This window comes from Petaurus breviceps, unplaced genomic scaffold, assembly GCF_028583685.1.
Source record: "Petaurus breviceps papuanus isolate PSGF00001 unplaced genomic scaffold, PetGlider_PUasm1.0 688, whole genome shotgun sequence".
NCBI classification, from domain to species: domain Eukaryota; kingdom Metazoa; phylum Chordata; class Mammalia; order Diprotodontia; family Petauridae; genus Petaurus; species Petaurus breviceps.
Genome location: NW_027186457.1, coordinates 24249981 through 24266842, shown reverse-complemented (window position 1 = coordinate 24266842; position 16862 = coordinate 24249981). Strand labels below are relative to the sequence as shown.

Genomic DNA, 16862 nt, shown 5'->3' with positions numbered 1-16862 from the left:
ACACACACACACACACACACACACACACACACACACACACACACACAAATTTTCAGTTGGTCTCAGAACCTTCAGTTTCATACATCCTAATAAAATTATTTCTTTTGATCTGACTCATCTTTGCTTTGTCATAGGGTTTTACAAACATCTCTGATACTCTCCAAGAAAGGAACATGACAGTTACCTTCAGTTTCCTACAGATCTTTGCTTCTTTCTTGAGCATCTGCAAATCCTGACATCTCTTTTCATTCATTTATCTCTCTCTCTATCTATATCGTATCTATCTATCTATTGCTTTTTGGAGGGCATATAGGGTAAAGTGACTTGCCCAAGGTCACATGGCTAGTTTTTTTGTTAAGTGTCTGAGGCCAGTTTTGAACTCAGGCCCTCCTGCCTCCAGGGCTGGTGCTCTATTCACTGTGCCTCACCTTTTATTTCTTATATGACCATCTTCATAACCAAATCATCAGTCCAAAGTCTAGTTTTATGCCTCAACTGAACTGTCACAAAATTCGCAGGAATTCTCTTCCTGTATTTCTTACTTAGAATCAGTCTTAAACATGGGTTCCTAAATAATCTGTCTTATTTGCTTTTTTTAACCCTTCTCTTTAACATTTTGCAATGACTCTTCCTTGCCTTAGCAGTAAAAATAAACTCTTTTTTTGGCAATAAAGATGAATTGTGTCTCACTACCCCATATTTTAATTTCTCTTTTACTGAGTCACTCCTCCCATGGCTTTCATGCTTCTAGTACTTCCCAATTTTTCCCACACTAGATGCTCTCAAAGGTCCCCAGTCATCCTCCTTTTACTTAAGAGATTGCTGGAAGTCCTGTAGTACAGCAGAAATCCACCCTGGTTGGAAAGGAGATATAGATGCCACATCCCAACCAGCTCCAGAAGCGAGCCATCTGCACTTCACACTTTAGGAAGCTGCATGTTCTGAAGTGTGCGTGACAGAAATTGGTTTTTTGGGGGCAGCTAGGTGGCATAGTGAATAGAGCACCGGCCCTGAAGTCAGGAGGACCTGAGTTCAAATGCGGCCTCAGACACTTGACACACTTACTAGCCATGTGGCTTTGGGCAAGTCACTTAACCCCAGTTCCCCTCCAAAAAGCAAAAAGAAAAAAAAGAAATTGTTTTTTTGTTTTGCTGTGTTGTCCCTTTTACCATTTTCATCATTTAATTTTTTAATTATATAAATACCAGCATCAGTAGCAACTTAGAAAAGAATAAACTCTTGGTTGATTTTGTTCTTACAAGACTGAGCTTACCATTATGAAAACAGAGTTGTTTAATGAATATTTTTTTGTTGCAACATTTCACATTTTTCTAGGTGGAATATGTGTTTACAGATAAAACTGGAACTCTGACTGAAAATGAGATGCAGTTTCGAGAGTGTTCAATTAATGGCATAAAATACCAAGAAATCAATGGTAGACTGGTACCAGAGGGACCAACACCAGAATCTTCCGAAGGTTTAGCATACTTCAGAAGCTTAGCCCATCTCAGCACCTCAGCTCATCTTGCAATAAGTTCTGAAAATGAAACTGAACTAGTAAGCAATATTTTTCCTTGTTGCTTAGAGGTTAATTCTTATTTCCATCTTGAAATGGAAATAATTTTATTTGGGGGCTGGTGAGAAGACATTATGCATTTTAAATTCCTACCCTTTCATGCAGTGCAGATATGTACTCATTGCATTAATTCAGGGACCTGTGATTATTTGGGCTGGGTCCTCCATTATCTGCCATTGCCTCTTCCACACACACACAGACACACAGACACACACACACCCCTACCTTGAAGTAATAATAATTTAGGATTTCACTAAATTGCTCTGTCTGAAAAAGTGCCCTGCTGGGGAGCCAGTCCTCCACGGATAGATTAGCTTTTCACACTGGTGAGGCCAGGCCTACTTTTTCCATACTGGCTGTCATAGTCTTTGAGAGCCCACAGTCACCGGCAGGCCATGCTTAGGGATCAAAGCAGGCTTTGCCTGGAGGGGGGATCGGTTTATCTTGTTGGTCTTCAGCACAGTGCTGCTCTATGTGAGGCACTGGACTAACTAGCCTTAGAGTCCTTGTTCTGGGAAAGCAGACCTAGTGCTGCTCTTGATGTTGGAGCCTTCTCTCTGTCACCAGGACTGGCCCTACACCAAACCTGGCCGTTTGGTGCCTGCTTTCATCAGTGGTAGAATGTGCCACAGAGGCTGTGGAGAGGGAGGTCCCAGAGTGCAGTCACCAGAACGAGAAGAGTGAGAAATTCTCAAGCATCCTGAGTCTTAGATGGAAGGGTCTTTAAGCAAGGGCTGATATTTTGTTTACTAGTCTAATCAGAATCTAGCAGGTTGTTTGACAGCCAGTACCAGATTTTCTGAAGTCTTGTTCCAAATCCAGTTTAGCAACTTTGTGTTCAGTAGCATCTCTTCAAACCTTTACTTTTCAGGCTATAGTCTGGGAATGCTGTTTGTCTCAGAAATGTGAATTGTATTTCTCCAGATTAGAGAACAAGATCTCTTCTTCAAAGCCGTTGGTCTCTGTCACACAGTGCAGATCAGTAGTGGCCAACCTGATGGCCTTGGGGATGGCCCCTGGCATCCCAGTGCTGCGTCTTCACAGTTAGAATACTATGCTGCTTCACCAGATGAAAAGGCCTTAGTTGAGGCTGCTGCAAGGTAAGTAGGGAGAGGGTGTACTTAGTTATACAGAGAGTCTTCAGCCAGAGGTGGCAGGTACTTAGGTACATCTCATCAGATGTTAGTGTAGAATTATAGATCCTCCACTGTCCTCTCCTGCCAACCCTTTCTCTTTCTGTGTATGAGATAACTGAGGTCCAAAGGACTAGGCACCAAGGTGAAATGAGCACCTTGGCCCTCACTGCACCATTCTGCCTATTAATTGCATGTCTCCCTCTAGTCCCTGCAAAAAAAGTATATTTTACTACATATCTTCATTAATCTTTTGTAGCAGATTAGAACTGAGCCAGATGTCTTGCCTCTGATGTGTGCCCATTATTATTTTAAATACATTTATTTTTATTAAATATTCAAATAAATAAATTATTAAATATTAAATACATTTAAAGTTAAAGTATGGCATATATAATTAGACAGTGGGGAATAGTGATTGAGAGCTAGATTCAAATCTCACCTTTTACACTGATTTGGCAAATTAGCTCAACTGTTTATGTTCCAGATTTGGCTGTGTAGGATGGAAACGGGCACAGGCTATAATGTGTTTGGCTTCCAGGAGGTTTTGTACTGGGAATTCTTCCATGCTGACAAAATTATTGGTGCTTTATATATGTGTATAATATTTATAAACATGTAAAGGTGCTAGTTTTTCAAGGTAGTAATGAATTTAGAAGTTAAAGTGAGCTTTATTAAGTCTCAAAACTGTTACTGATTAATATACAGGTTTAGAATTTGTTGTATTGTGAAGATGTTTGTTTTTGAATTAGGGCAAAATCTTCGTAAATTCATTTTTGGGAAAGACTTATAAGATGCCATTTTTTGAAACCATAGCTCAAGAAACAAATACATTGTAGTAGTTTTTAGCTAATCATTTTGATGCAAAATTTTTTCCAAAATTTAATTTTTCAAGTTCTGGAAATAACCAGGTATTAATAACCAGATACACAAAGAAAAGATTTAAATGTGCTTTAGATACGTATTTCGAGTATTTTTTCAACTAAAACTACAATGATGTGTCATTACAAAACATTAAACATAACCCCATAAAATTATATGTAATTTTCCCACCCTTTAAATTTAGAATTGGTGTCGTGTTTATGGGCAGTATTGAAGAAACTATGGAAATTAAAACCCTTGGAAAACTTGAAAGGTAATGCCGTTTAGCCATTCTCGTTTTCTAATTATAAATTGCATGTTATTCATCATGTAGAATGAAGTCAGGTGCCATGTATGTGTTGCTCTTTGGCTGCAACCACAGAGATAATTTTCTTCAACTCTCTAATTACTCATTTCTGGTGAGTTATAAACATGCTTGCCAAATGTGTCCCCAACTGTTGTGAAATTTTGTCCTACATAGAATCCAGATACAAGGAAGATACTGCAAAAATGTTGTGATGTTCCAAATACTACTTTGAGCAAACTATTAATATTGTTTTGATTTAAACAGACCTTAGAATACTATATAGGTGCAGGGCCTTCTTCATGATACCCAGAGTTACTCAGCAAAGGCAGAGTCAAGATGGGAAGTATCAAGAAGAAGTGCAGTGTAGCTCCTTCACCATACGTCATCCACAAAGACTGAGAGAACACATTAGACCAAATCCTAATCGGGAAATCTAAGAAAGTCACATCACATCATCTTTCCAGCCCAGGTCAGTTTAGGGAGACAAACTAAGAGGATGGAGTCTGGCCAGGAGCACATGTAGCAGGGAATCTTTCAGTGCTCAGGGACAGAAAGAAACAGACGATTGTTACGAGAAACAAAAAACCTTACTGAAGAAAATAACTCCCTGAAAATTAGAGTTGACCAATTGAAGCTATTGACTCCATGAGACATTAAAAACTGTTAAAGCAAAGTCACTCAAAAAAATTTTGGTCTAGTAATCTGCTTGGAAACAAAAGAGTTGGATGAATTACATATATTGTTCAGATAATGACCAGCATGCAGTTAGTCAGGCCTTTAGTATATGCACCTTGATATGAACAGGAGGAAGAAGAGGGATTGCATTTCATTGGGTCAGTTGCACTGTGCTTTTTGATAAGCCTGCTCTGCTTCCTGTAGCACCAATGCAATATTCACAGCACCAACAGTCAAACAGACTCTCCATAGAGAAGACAGAAGCAAAACATTTATTCAGACACCAGAAAACTGAATCCCAAAACCAGTAAACCGATTTAATCATAGTAGCAAAGAAGTTAATAAGCCACAACAGCACAGAGAACCAAAGCATCCTTTAGCCTTCCCACAAACCAACACAAGACCAGTATTTACTCACAAGCCTGTCTGTCTCCCTTGAATGTGTTCTTTCCTCCCAGCCGTTTCTAGCTGCTCTGACTCCCAGCTTCCTGTGGGCTGTGCTCCATCCTTGAGCAAACTCCTCCCACCACAGGCTCCATTTGATTATATTCAACCTATTAGGGGGCAAAGTATATTTTCAAACCAGGGAAGGTCTTCAAATTCCCATTCCGATTACACTCCTTCATACAAAGACCCGTTTTTTTAACACCAATGTTCCACTAATGTAATAATTGGCTTTTAAACATATGATACATCCACAATTTCCCAAGAATCAGAATTGGGGGTGATCAAAGAACAATGGAGAGATGCATGAAGGTTCTACGTGGGTGCATGGGGACACCTTTAATGCATTGTTAGAAGACCTTGAGAAAGGCTTATTGCAAGCCAGATAGAATAGGAAGGTCTGGAGGGGTTAGAGTCTGCTTGGGGTGAAGGTCCACCTGCATGGAGCCACTGAAATAGTCTACCTGATGTACATTCAACTGAAATGCATGCTGAACTAATTTCTATTTTTATCTTGCCATTTGCTAAGATAATGAAATCTTATTGTGAATGTGCGTTGGGACTTGGGCAGATCTGTGATTTTATCTGAGTACATCCTGCAGACACAGATCCCACCACACATGGCTTCATAGGTTGCTGTTGGCCAGGCTTTTGACAACAACCTTAAGCTGCTTTGCTCCTCAGGTTCCCTGATTTTCCCACCATGATGAGGTGTTGGGGTTTTACTGAGGAGATAAAAGAGTTGTCTGGGCAACTGCCGGGCATTGCAGGGGATGGAGCGAGTCAGGAAGACCAGTGTTTAAATGCAGCCTGAGACACTGACTAGTTGTATGACTCTGGGCCAGTCAGTTTACCTCTGTCTGATTTAGATTCCTCAATTGTAAAATGAAGAACACAGCACCCATCTCTCAGATATGAGGAGCAAATAAGATAGTATTTGTAAAAAATGCTTGGCATAGTTCCTGGCACAAATGCCCAATACTTTGTTGGTCTTGGTAGTGTTCTTTGGGCTTAGTGACTTCACATATTCAATTCTACAATAACTTCCAGATCACTTTTTAGGATCATAACAAATACCTCAGAGCCCATCATCCTAATACAGTTTGACTTAGTATCCAATTATTCTTGCTACAGTCAGGCTTTCTGTATTTTAAAAGAGTAACTCCTTAATTAGATTGTTTTCTTTCTGTTTTTTCCAGGTACAAATTGCTTCATGTTCTGGAATTTGATTCAGATCGTAGGCGAATGAGTGTGATTGTACAATCTCCTTCAGGTTTGTAATCAAATAGCCTGCAATTTTTAACTTGTGAAATATTTAGAATAACAGAATCTCAGGATTATAAGAGATAGAAACTGAGAATTAGAAGAAATCTTAGAATTTGTCCCATTCCTGATAAAGAACTCTTTACAAAACTGCAAACAAACATGTCATCCAGCTTTGACTTAAGAACCCAACACCTCTTCAAGCAGCTTACTCTACTTTGGGATAACCTGATTGCTGGGAAGTGTTTCCTTTCACCAAATCTAAATTTCTCTCTTTACAACTTTCACCTATCACTCCTTGTTCTGCACCTTGGACCTAAGCAAAATATATTTAATCCCTTTTCCACACAAAAGCCCTTAAGATAATGTAAAGATTTTTATCATTAACTTTCTCCTAAACATCTCCACTTCTTTCAGCTGATCCTTAGGTCTTCTACCATCCTGTTAGCTCTCTTCTGGATGCTGTCAGACTTGCCAGTTACGTGGCACTCAGGACAATATGCTTTAGATCTGTTTTGAGTGGCAGAGAACAGTGATGGCATTGCCATCTCCCTATTTCTGATTACTATACCTCCCTTAATAGAGCTCCATATTTCATTAGCTTTTTTGGATGTCATCACAAAACTTTCACCCAACTAAAATCCTCTAAAACATTTTTCAGATGAACTGCTATTTTTCAGTACATCCATATCTTATACTAGTTTATTTTTTGAACCCAAGTGTATAATCCTACATTTATATGTAGTAAATTTGGTCTGTTTAGATAAATTTCATGCAACAAGATCTTTTTGTGTCTTGACTGTTATCCAGCATTCTAGCTATCCCTCTCAGGTTTGTTTTTATCTGCAAATTTGAAAAGGATATCATATCTACCTTACCCAAGTAACTGATAAAAATGCTTGGTGGCACAGGCCCTACTTGTGCTGGACTCCTGGGTTACTTTACCAGAGACCCTCTTCTTTTTTTTTTTTAAAGCAATCGGGTTTAAGTAACTTGCTCAAGGTTACAAGGCCAGTTATTTCTGGGCGTGGTGCTGAGTATCTGAGCCTGGATTTGATCCAGGTCATCCCGATACTGGAGCCAGTGCTCTGCTGAGCCACCTGGCCACCCCTAAGCAACTGGGGTTAAGTAACTTGCTCAAGGTTACAGGGCCAGGTGTTTCTGGGTGGGTGCTAAGTGTCTGAGCCCGGGATTCGATCTCCAGGTCATTCTGACACTGGAGCCGGTGCTCTTACTCGCTGTGCTACCTGGCCGCCCCCAGAGACCCTCTTCTAAAGTGGCTTTGAGCCATGAATGACAAGTCTCTGGGGCTGTTCCTTAAAGGAGTTCTGAATCCATGCGACTATGTTTACAGTCTAGCCCTAAGTCTCTCCATCTTGTCTGGCAAGGTGGGTCTCCCCACTCCTATGTTGCCAACTACCTATTAGGCATTTCCAACTGTATGTCTGATAGGCATTTCAAGATTAACATGTCTGGTGCAGAAGTCATTATCTTTTCTCTCATAATCTAGCCTTCTTCCAAACATATTTGTTTCTATCTAGGCTACTACGACCTCAGCATTATCCTAAACTCTTCTCTCTAATTCACCCCATGTACTCAGTTTGTTGTCATTTTACACTTCACATTTCTTCAGTCTTCCTTCTCTCCCTTCACACAACTGTTACGTTGGTATACGCTCTCACCTCCTCTCAAGTTATCAAGCATTTATGAAGCACCTTCTATAAGGTGCTTTCTCCTGGTCTATTTCAGTAGTCTGGTTGGTCTCCTTGCCTTAGGTTTCTCCCCACTGCAGTCCATTCACTCATTTGCCACAAAAACCTCCTCCCCCCCTCTTCTGCAGAAGGCCTTTCCAGATTTCCCTGCATTTCCCTGCCCACTCCCTATGGGTGAGCACTCTGTCAGATGACTTCCCATATGCTCCTGTGTGTACTCTGGATGTAGTACAGCATTGTTTGCCCCAGTTAGATTACAAACTCCTTGAGGGCAAGGTGCCTGGCCCGGAGTAACAAATGTGCTTCCTGACTGCCACACTGTCATCTTTATCTTTTCATCCTTAGCCCTGGCACTGTGCCTGGCATTTAGTAGATGTGCAATAAATGCTTCTTGGTTGATATTTTGCTAAAATCTAAATAAATAATATCTGTAGTCTTTTCCTGATCTGCCAGTTAGTAACTGTGAGAGAGAGAGAGATGTTTGCACATGGTCTTATTTTTCCTAGGAACAAAATTTAAGTTAGCTGGACCTACTTTACTGCTCTTATTTTCTAACCTTTTCACTGTGGCGTGTCTCCTGTTTCCCATAGTCTTTCAGAAATCTCTTCCTGGGGTTCAGCAGTCACAGCCACTAGTGCTTTGTGTTTCTTTGCATATAATATACTTAGATCTGTTGACTTGCCTTTGTCACAGGTAGTGACTTGCTTTCTTAATATCTATAAACTTACTTAACTTAGATTTTAGCACCTTATTTATTCTGCTCTTTTCCTGTTCAAATGGGCACTATGGGACATTGGAGAACTGGGTTCAGATCCTGCTCTAGGGAGTCCCCTGGGACTTAGGGTGTGTTTTTTGACTTCTCTGGACCTCAGCCTGGGTACTCACTGAAGTTCCCTTCCAACTCTAGGTCCAGGTTTCTTGGATGATTTTTCTTGACCAAAACAAATAAGCAAAAGGAGTAAAGGGTTATCCCACCCACTGTGGTTTAGGAGTTGTGTCCCTTCTGTGATTCTGCTTTTTTCCATAGTAGAACTTTAAAAATTATCCTTCTTGTCTTCTGTCTTCTTCACCAGCCTCCACTTACTGTGACCTTTAGATATTTGAATACTTGATTTATAACATTCTCAGCAGCAATTCAAAGGAAATATTAATTTCCTCTCCCCTCCCAGGTGAGAAACTTTTGTTTTCTAAAGGAGCAGAGTCTTCAATTCTTCCTAACTGTGTTGGTGGTGAAATAGAAAAAACAAGAATTCATGTAGATGAATTTGCTTTGGTGAGTATAAATTTCAATAATGATTAAAATATGTCAGTAATATACATGTTAAACCTTGGAGTTTTTTTTTCTTGCATTAGCACTCTATCAAAAACCTAGAGAAATTAAATAGTTCTTTCATGATATTTGCTTCACCATTACTTAAAACAAATGCTTTTATACCATAGTTTTTACTTAGGATTTTAGAGGGTTTTCTGTATGAACTGTTTGTTTTAAAAAAAGGTTGTCTCTAACTTAGGAACATGTTTGAAAGTTATTTGACCATCAGTTTGAGATGTGTTGCCACATTTCAGAAAGTGTAATGATGAGCCAGAGAGTGCCAAGACAGTGCTGCAGGAAGGGACCTCTGAAGGTCCCATAGCTTGTCATCTGCTGTTCTGTAGGGAGGGGTGCTGAGGTCCAAAGAGGCCACATGGGCTCTCTAAGGCACCCAAGTGGTATGTGACAAAGCCAGCTTCTTAGGTTCACTCTCTTGCTCCTCATCTACCCAGAGCACTTCCTGTTTATCCACGCTGCCTGCCTGCCTTTGGTGAAGGATCACGGTGTCTTGTTTAGGACTTCTAGTGACCCTAGAGATCCTCTAGCCCAGCCTCTGGCCCCCGAAACTAAAATGCAGAAATGAAAGTGAGGTGACTTGTGCCTGCTCATGCTCACACAGGTAGTGAGTGGAAAAACTGGGCTTTGACCCCAGGTCCTCTGCCTTCAAGTCCAGCATATTTTCCAATGTACCACGTCTTAACAAAGAACCTTGAGATAACTGAGGATATTTAGCTTGGAGAGGAGAATGCCTAAGGGACATAATAGACATCCTTACAGATTTGAAGAACTTTCAAGTAGAAGAGAGATCATACTTGTCCTAGAGCATTCAGTTGGAAATTGGAGGGGTAATATGGTGGGGTGGCAGTGGTTGAGTTTGGTTTGAGAAAAAAACCTCCTAACAATTAGAGCCATTCAAAAGTGAAATGGGGCTGCCTGGGAAGTCCTTTGAACATTGGCCAGAAGATGGTTTATGGGGTAGGTCAGTGATTTGGGCTGGGCACACTGAATAGTCAAGGCTGCTCTCCCTTGGTCTCTCCCCTATAAGTCAGTTTCTGTCAGCTGATGACAGTTGTGGAATCTGAAAGGCCATCTCTTTCCTGTACAAGAATCACCTGAGCAACACCCATTCTTTGCTTCTAAATCAGAATTCTCCAAAAGTTCTAGTTTGTTTTTTTCACAGCTTCCGAGAGAGCACAGGGATACAGGAGTGTTTGCAGCCCTTCATAGACACAGGTTGCTTTTAAAAGAAGGGTTTATAAGTCAAGGACTTCCTATAGTTTACAAACTGCTGGGAATTGGCATGTTTATATATCCATATTTCTCAAATTCTCATTTTGGGGGGAAAGGATATTGGTGGATTCTCTTGGGAAGACATCTCAACAGGCAAGTCTTTTTATGCTCTTATTTCAACAATTTCACACCAACATACGGTCTCAAAAATCATAGCCCCCAGCATCTAGGGATCATTTTGCAACTTCCTAAACTATCAGATGAAGCCATTCACTATAAAAGCATTAAAATAATATCTGACAGTATCTAGTATTTACATAACACTTCAGTGTTTGCAGAGTGCTCTGCACATAGTATCTCATTTGAGCCTCACAGCAAGTAAGGTAGCAGCTGTTATGACCCTTATTTTACAGATGAGGAAACTGAGGATAATAGACATTAAGTGATTTGCCCAACATTACACGACTAATTAAGAGTCTGAGGCAAGATTTGAACTCAGGTTTTCCTGACTCCAAACCCACCGTTCTGTCTACTGTACCACCTAGTTAAAATGTGGTTGTTTTTCGTTATTTGCTTCCACACCAGTGATGTGCTAGGTGCTGTATTGAAAACCAAATTAATTTTACAGTAAAGCTTTTGAAAGCCTTAATTAAATTTAGGAGGCAAAATTCAAACTTTCAGAATACACAGGGTGCAGAGTTACTGAATGGCATTTAAGAATCTAAATAGGAATAAATATTACATTGAGGAACATAAGGAAAAAAGATAAATTCAACAGAAACTCAAAAGTGGAGTAGTTTCTGCAGAAAAAGTCAGAGTACATGGAGGGGTAAAGTGAAATTAATAAATTAATTATTGGATTAATAATTAATAAAATTAAAATTATATATCCTTAAATTTTAAATCCATAAAATTAAATTTTAAATTAATTAATAAAAAAGTTAATACCTTACTAAAGATAAAAGTCATTGATAAGAATAATGTCAAAAATCATGCATGTTGAAGTTAAGTCCCTTAAGACCAGGATGAAACATTGGAAATGAGGTGGAAGAAAGTCTCATTCCTGAAAAAAGAATAGACTGACCCTCAGTTAAAGACTGTGAAAGATAGAGAAAGAAGTGAGGTCTTTCAGGTAGCATCTAAGAAATAAACCTGTTAAAGATGTTCAGGTTTCGCTGAATCTGTGGAGATTGAATAGAAGACAAAATCACAATTCCACAGAGAGTGTCAGCAATGAGATTTATGGAAGGAGTAGTGTGTGTGTTAAGACCCCTGGAGAGGAATCTGCCTGGTGAAATTGGGCTAATGATAGCTCAGATTGATAATTAACATTTATAGCACTTTAAAGTTTACATAGTGCTTTAAACATGCCATCTCATTTGATCCTCTCAAGAATCCTAGGAAGCAAATCCTATTATCCCCATTTTATAGATGATGAAACCAAGGCTAAAAGGTTAAGTGATTTGTCCCACATTGCATAGCCATAGATCCTCTGAGGCAGGGTTTGAATTCCAGTCTTCCTGATAATGAGTTAAGCTTTGCTGATGAATTACACTTCCACTTCCATGCAAACTATTAATGTTGAAGCAACTCCCTTCCCTTTTTTTTTTTCCCTTCCCTTTTTTCTTGACAGGGCCAAAGCATCAACTAGTCTTTGCAGTTTTTGCCCTTCATTCAGTCACTCTCTAAATTTCAGTCTCTTCATATCATCTGAGTCCTTCCCTGCTGCCTTCAAACATATCTTATATTCCCTGTCCTTATAAAAAACTTGACCCAACTATCTCCTCAACCTATCATCTTATATCCTTTCTCCAGGAGAACATTGCCTAAATTCATTGACTCCACTTCCTCTCCTTGCTGTCTGACTTTCAACCCTACCTCTCAATCGCAAGTGCTCTAAGGTTATCTATAATCTTTATCAATCAGTCCAGTGGTTTCTTCCCAGTCCTCATCTTCCTTGACCTCTGTACTGTTTCACTCTAGAACCCCTCCTTCCTCTTGGATATGCTTTTCTTTGAGTTTTTGTGCCACTGTTCTCTACTGATCTTTCTCTGTTTACTTTGCAGGACCATCCTCCATGTCTCCTCCAAAGCTCTTTCCCCAGATCTTTGTCCTTGGCTCTCTTCTCTCCCCTTTCCTCCCTTCCCTTCTCCTTTGCGTCCTCTCTGCTCTTCTCTCTTGGCTGCTTTTTCTTCTCCCCCTCTTTCTTTACTTCCCTCTACCTCTTCACAGATTCCATGGCTCCAGCTGTCACCTCTGCCTGGAGTACTTCTATAATTACACATCTAGTCCTTATTTGTCACCTGAGTTCTTCTCCCGCCTCTACCTGGATGTCAGACTCAACATAGCCCAAATAGAACTCAATGTTCGTGCCTGCATATCCTTTCCTCTTTCAGACGTCACTGTTTCCTGTTACCCAGCTTTGCAGTCTCAGAGGCATTCGTGACTTTCCTTTTCTGTCAGTCCCACCCTCCCATATTCAGTCACTTGTTGAATTTGGTCGATTTTCCCTCTAGAACTCTTTTCCTAACTGTCCCCTTTTCCAAGACATCATTGCCTCTCACCTTTCTTGTTGGTCTTCCTTGCGTCTATTCCAGTCTGACCTTCAAACAGCAGTCTGATATTCCTAGGAGTTTTCTTTTTGGGATCTTTTGGGGGAGGTGATCGGTGGATTCTTTCAACCTCTATTTTGCCCTCTGCTTCTATAACATCAGGGCCGTTTTCTTTGAGAACTTCCTGGAGGATGATTTCTAGGTTCTTACTTTGGTCATGGCTTTCAGGTAGTCCAATAATTTTTAAATTATCTCTCCTGGATCTGTTTTCCAGGTCAGTGGTTTTTCCCATGAGATATTTCACATTGCCTTCTATTCTTTCATTTGTTTGGATCTGTTTAACAGCATCTTGATTTCTCATAAAGCCATTAGCTTCCATTTGCTCCAGTCTAATTCTGAAGCAATGATTCTCCTCATTGAGCTTTTGAGATTCTTTTTCCATCTGGCAAATTTGGCTTTTTAAGGCATTCTTCTCTTCATTGCCTTTTTGAGCCTCCTTTGCCATTTAAGTTAGTCTATTTTTTAAGGTGTTATTTTCCTTAGTCAGGCTGTTGACTCTCATTTCTCTTCCCAATTTTAGATAGATATTCTTAAAGTAAAGGTTTGCTCTGGTCACTGTCCTGCTCAGGGAGTTTGTGCAGCCCCCTCTGCCTCCTAAGATAAAATACAGACAGACTCCTTCTTTGGGTATCTCACAGTCTGGCCGCAGCCTACCCTTCCGCACTGATTATACACTGCTCCCCAGCTAACCTTGCTGCTCCTCATATATGACATTAAATGTCTGACATCCTGCCTTTGCACAGGTTCTACCTCTTGCCTCAAATGCTTCTCTTCTGAGCTCACACCCTTTGGGAATCCCTGTTGCCCCTAAGGCTTGTTTCAGTGTGTCAGGGATTTAGCTCACTCACCCTGCAAAAAGGCCTGCTTGCACTGTGGTTGTCTGTTGTCTGGCAATGAGCCTCTATGCCTGCAGCCCCTGCTGGTTCTAGAGGGAGGGAGAGTCCCCCAGAGTTAGTGCTCACTGAATGCTATCAGCAGGCTGTGCGGAACCATGTGAGGAGGGCTTTAGTGGATGTTCTTTGTTAAAAACTGTGGCTTGGCTTGATGTTTGGGTGCCAAGGTGAGAATTCTATTTTGCTGACCGAAAAGATATTGTCATACGATACATCTTACATTATTAGGTGATTGATGTTAAAACCGGCCTCTCAGTTCCTCCGTTTTTTGTCCTAGAAAGGGCTAAGAACTCTGTGTGTGGCATATAGACGGTTCACGCCTGAAGAGTTTGAGGAAGTGGACAGACGCCTGTTTGCGGCCAGAACTGCCTTGCAGCAGCGAGAAGAGAAGTTAGCAGAGGCATTCCACTTCATAGAGAGAGAGCTGTTGCTGCTCGGGGCGACGGGTGTAGAGGACCGGTAAGTCGGGCCGGGCCGAGGCTCGTCGTGCTCGCGCTGAACTGAGGCATGGGTGATGGGCCGTGCAGCACCAGGAGCCTGACGATGGTGTTTCACTTGGCATTTGGGAAAGCAGAATTTGTGCTCTAAACAGAATAAAATGGGAGAGAGTTCAGTCAGCGCTGAGTACACAGGGCTCTTCGTGGCTCTGCAGGGCAGCTTCCCATGTAATGTCTGACGTCATGCTCCTGTTCAGGGTTAGCAGGCTTTCACCTCAGCATCCTCATGGGGTTCTCCCCCACCAAGCCTGGAGAGCAGTCCTCCCCTGTCTTTGTCTTTCAGAGTCTGGATCTCCACACTCCACCCCGCCGCCCCGCAAAAAAAAAAAAGGATCTGAATCTTCCTTCAACACTGCCTCTTCCTCTGGGAAGTGGGGTGGCCTTCTCAGAGCCCCAGCTTCAAGTGTCTATAGATCTTTCCTTTGTCTTCCTTACTTCCTACCTTGTATTACCATCTGTGTTTTTATGTGCCATGAGACCAGTGAATAAAGGGTGAAAGTATTTGTATTGGACCTTCTGTGTACTGGACACCATGCTTAGAGCCTTATAATTATGATTTCACCAGATCCTTACAACAGCCCTGTGGAAGGACCTGCTGTTATTATTCTTGTTTTACAGTTGAGGAAACGGAGGCAGACAGAAGTTAAGTGACTTGCCAGCATCACATAGCTCATAAGAGTCTGAGGCTAGATTTGAGCTCAGGTCTTCCTGACTCCAGGTCCAGTGCCCTGTGTACTGTACCACCAGCTACCTCTTAAGCCTGCCTCAAAATAAAAAAAGACCTGGGCTCAGGTTTCACCTTTAATACCTCCTGCCTGTGGGACCCTGGACAAGTCACCTGACCTCTTACTGGTCTAGGGCAGAGGTGTTGAAGGGGTCAGTTATCCATACATAATGATCCCTACAGGCCAGGCATACATCAACTAAGTTTTAAAATATAGTGTTATCCATGTTTTAGTGTCTATTTACTTTAATTATTTCCCAGTGACATCTAATTTGGTTCTGGGCACTCTGGAGTGGGTTGGTGTCAAGGTCCTTCATGTTTGATACCTCTGCTCTAAGCAGCTCTTTAAGACCAGAAGTTAGAAAACAGTTGCCAATTTCCATCGACTGAAGAAATTTCCTCACCGGGCCTTGATCATACCAATGACATCACAGATCTGGATCAAAAAAGACGTGTCATCTCCCCTTGCCACCTTCTGATCCCCAGGAGAATGAAAGTTTCCTGAAGGCAAGGACTCTTCCACTCAGAACACTACCTTGTACTCACTGTACACCTAAAGTCTGTTGCAAAATATCAAGTCTTGAAGTTTAAAGGAAAAGGAGAAGAAAGCTTAGTATCTGTTATAAAATTTAAATCAAATGTCTGGCCAAAGCTTTGCTTTTTATATTTATATTTATATATATACACAGATTTATAGCAATAATAAATTAAGTGATTATTCTTACTTTGGTTTGGGGATCCATGGACATTAGTATGTACATTTTCTCTACATTTCTGTTTAATCAGCTCCTCAAGTGTACAGATGTTTATCTTCTCAGTAAGTACTGTTGCCTTTGGTCCTTGATCTATAACTCTTTGAGTTATAGGTGAGAGAAGACTATTCATTTCTCTAATCCTCACTTACACCTTGAAATTTAAAGCTTTCTGGTGAAAATGGCATCTCATTGAATCAAGGTGGCTCATCTAACTTGTGAAAAAAGGCTTTGAAGATGTGTCTCTCACAGTTCAGATATTAGGATTCTGATACAGAGATTTTGGCTTAAACAGGTCATCATGAAGGGTTCATAACTCTGGTATAAGCCACACTGATGTAACAAAATTGAGCATCTATGTTCTGTTTATTTAGCACATTATTCTGCTGTTTGTAAAACACCAGCCTGACAAGGCCTGTGGCAAATGGCTTTGGTTCTTATTTCAGGCTTCAAGATAAAGTGAGAGAAACCATTGAAGCCTTGCGCATGGCGGGCATCAAAATCTGGGTACTCACCGGAGACAAACATGAAACCGCCATCAGTGTGAGCTTATCGTGTGGACATTTTCATAGAACCATGAACATCCTTGAACTGGTCAACCAGAAATCAGACAGTGAATGTGCAGAGCAGCTGAGGCGACTGGCCAGAAGGTACTTTGGGCACCAGGGAGTTCTTTGGGATCCCCAAGGAGGGGCCACCCTGGGCCCGGGAATAAATCGTCCAGAGGCTATGACCCACATGTTGGCTTTTTCAGGCACAACACAGCAAGTTTTATACTTTATGGTTTGGGCAGCTTCCCATAGACAGGTTCTACTCTGGGTAACAATGTAGTCACCTCTTAGGGGCTTCCCTAGAGGCCTTTGTGGTCTCG

General features: G+C 41.0%; 1 protein-coding gene across 3 annotated transcripts in view; it reads left to right on the top strand.

Moving 5' to 3' along the window:
- ATP11B (ATPase phospholipid transporting 11B (putative)) overlaps nucleotides 1–16862 on the top strand; it is a 144170-nt gene that overhangs the window by 91738 nt on the left and 35570 nt on the right. For all 3 annotated transcript variants that reach the window (XM_069104796.1, XM_069104795.1, XM_069104797.1), the window contains exons 13-19: nucleotides 1336–1557; nucleotides 2501–2676; nucleotides 3776–3844; nucleotides 6196–6269; nucleotides 9141–9244; nucleotides 14296–14477; nucleotides 16438–16641. In XM_069104796.1, coding sequence (XP_068960897.1) covers nucleotides 1336–1557; nucleotides 2501–2676; nucleotides 3776–3844; nucleotides 6196–6269; nucleotides 9141–9244; nucleotides 14296–14477; nucleotides 16438–16641 — 1031 coding nt within the window. The remainder of the gene's footprint in view (nucleotides 1–1335; nucleotides 1558–2500; nucleotides 2677–3775; nucleotides 3845–6195; nucleotides 6270–9140; nucleotides 9245–14295; nucleotides 14478–16437; nucleotides 16642–16862) is intronic.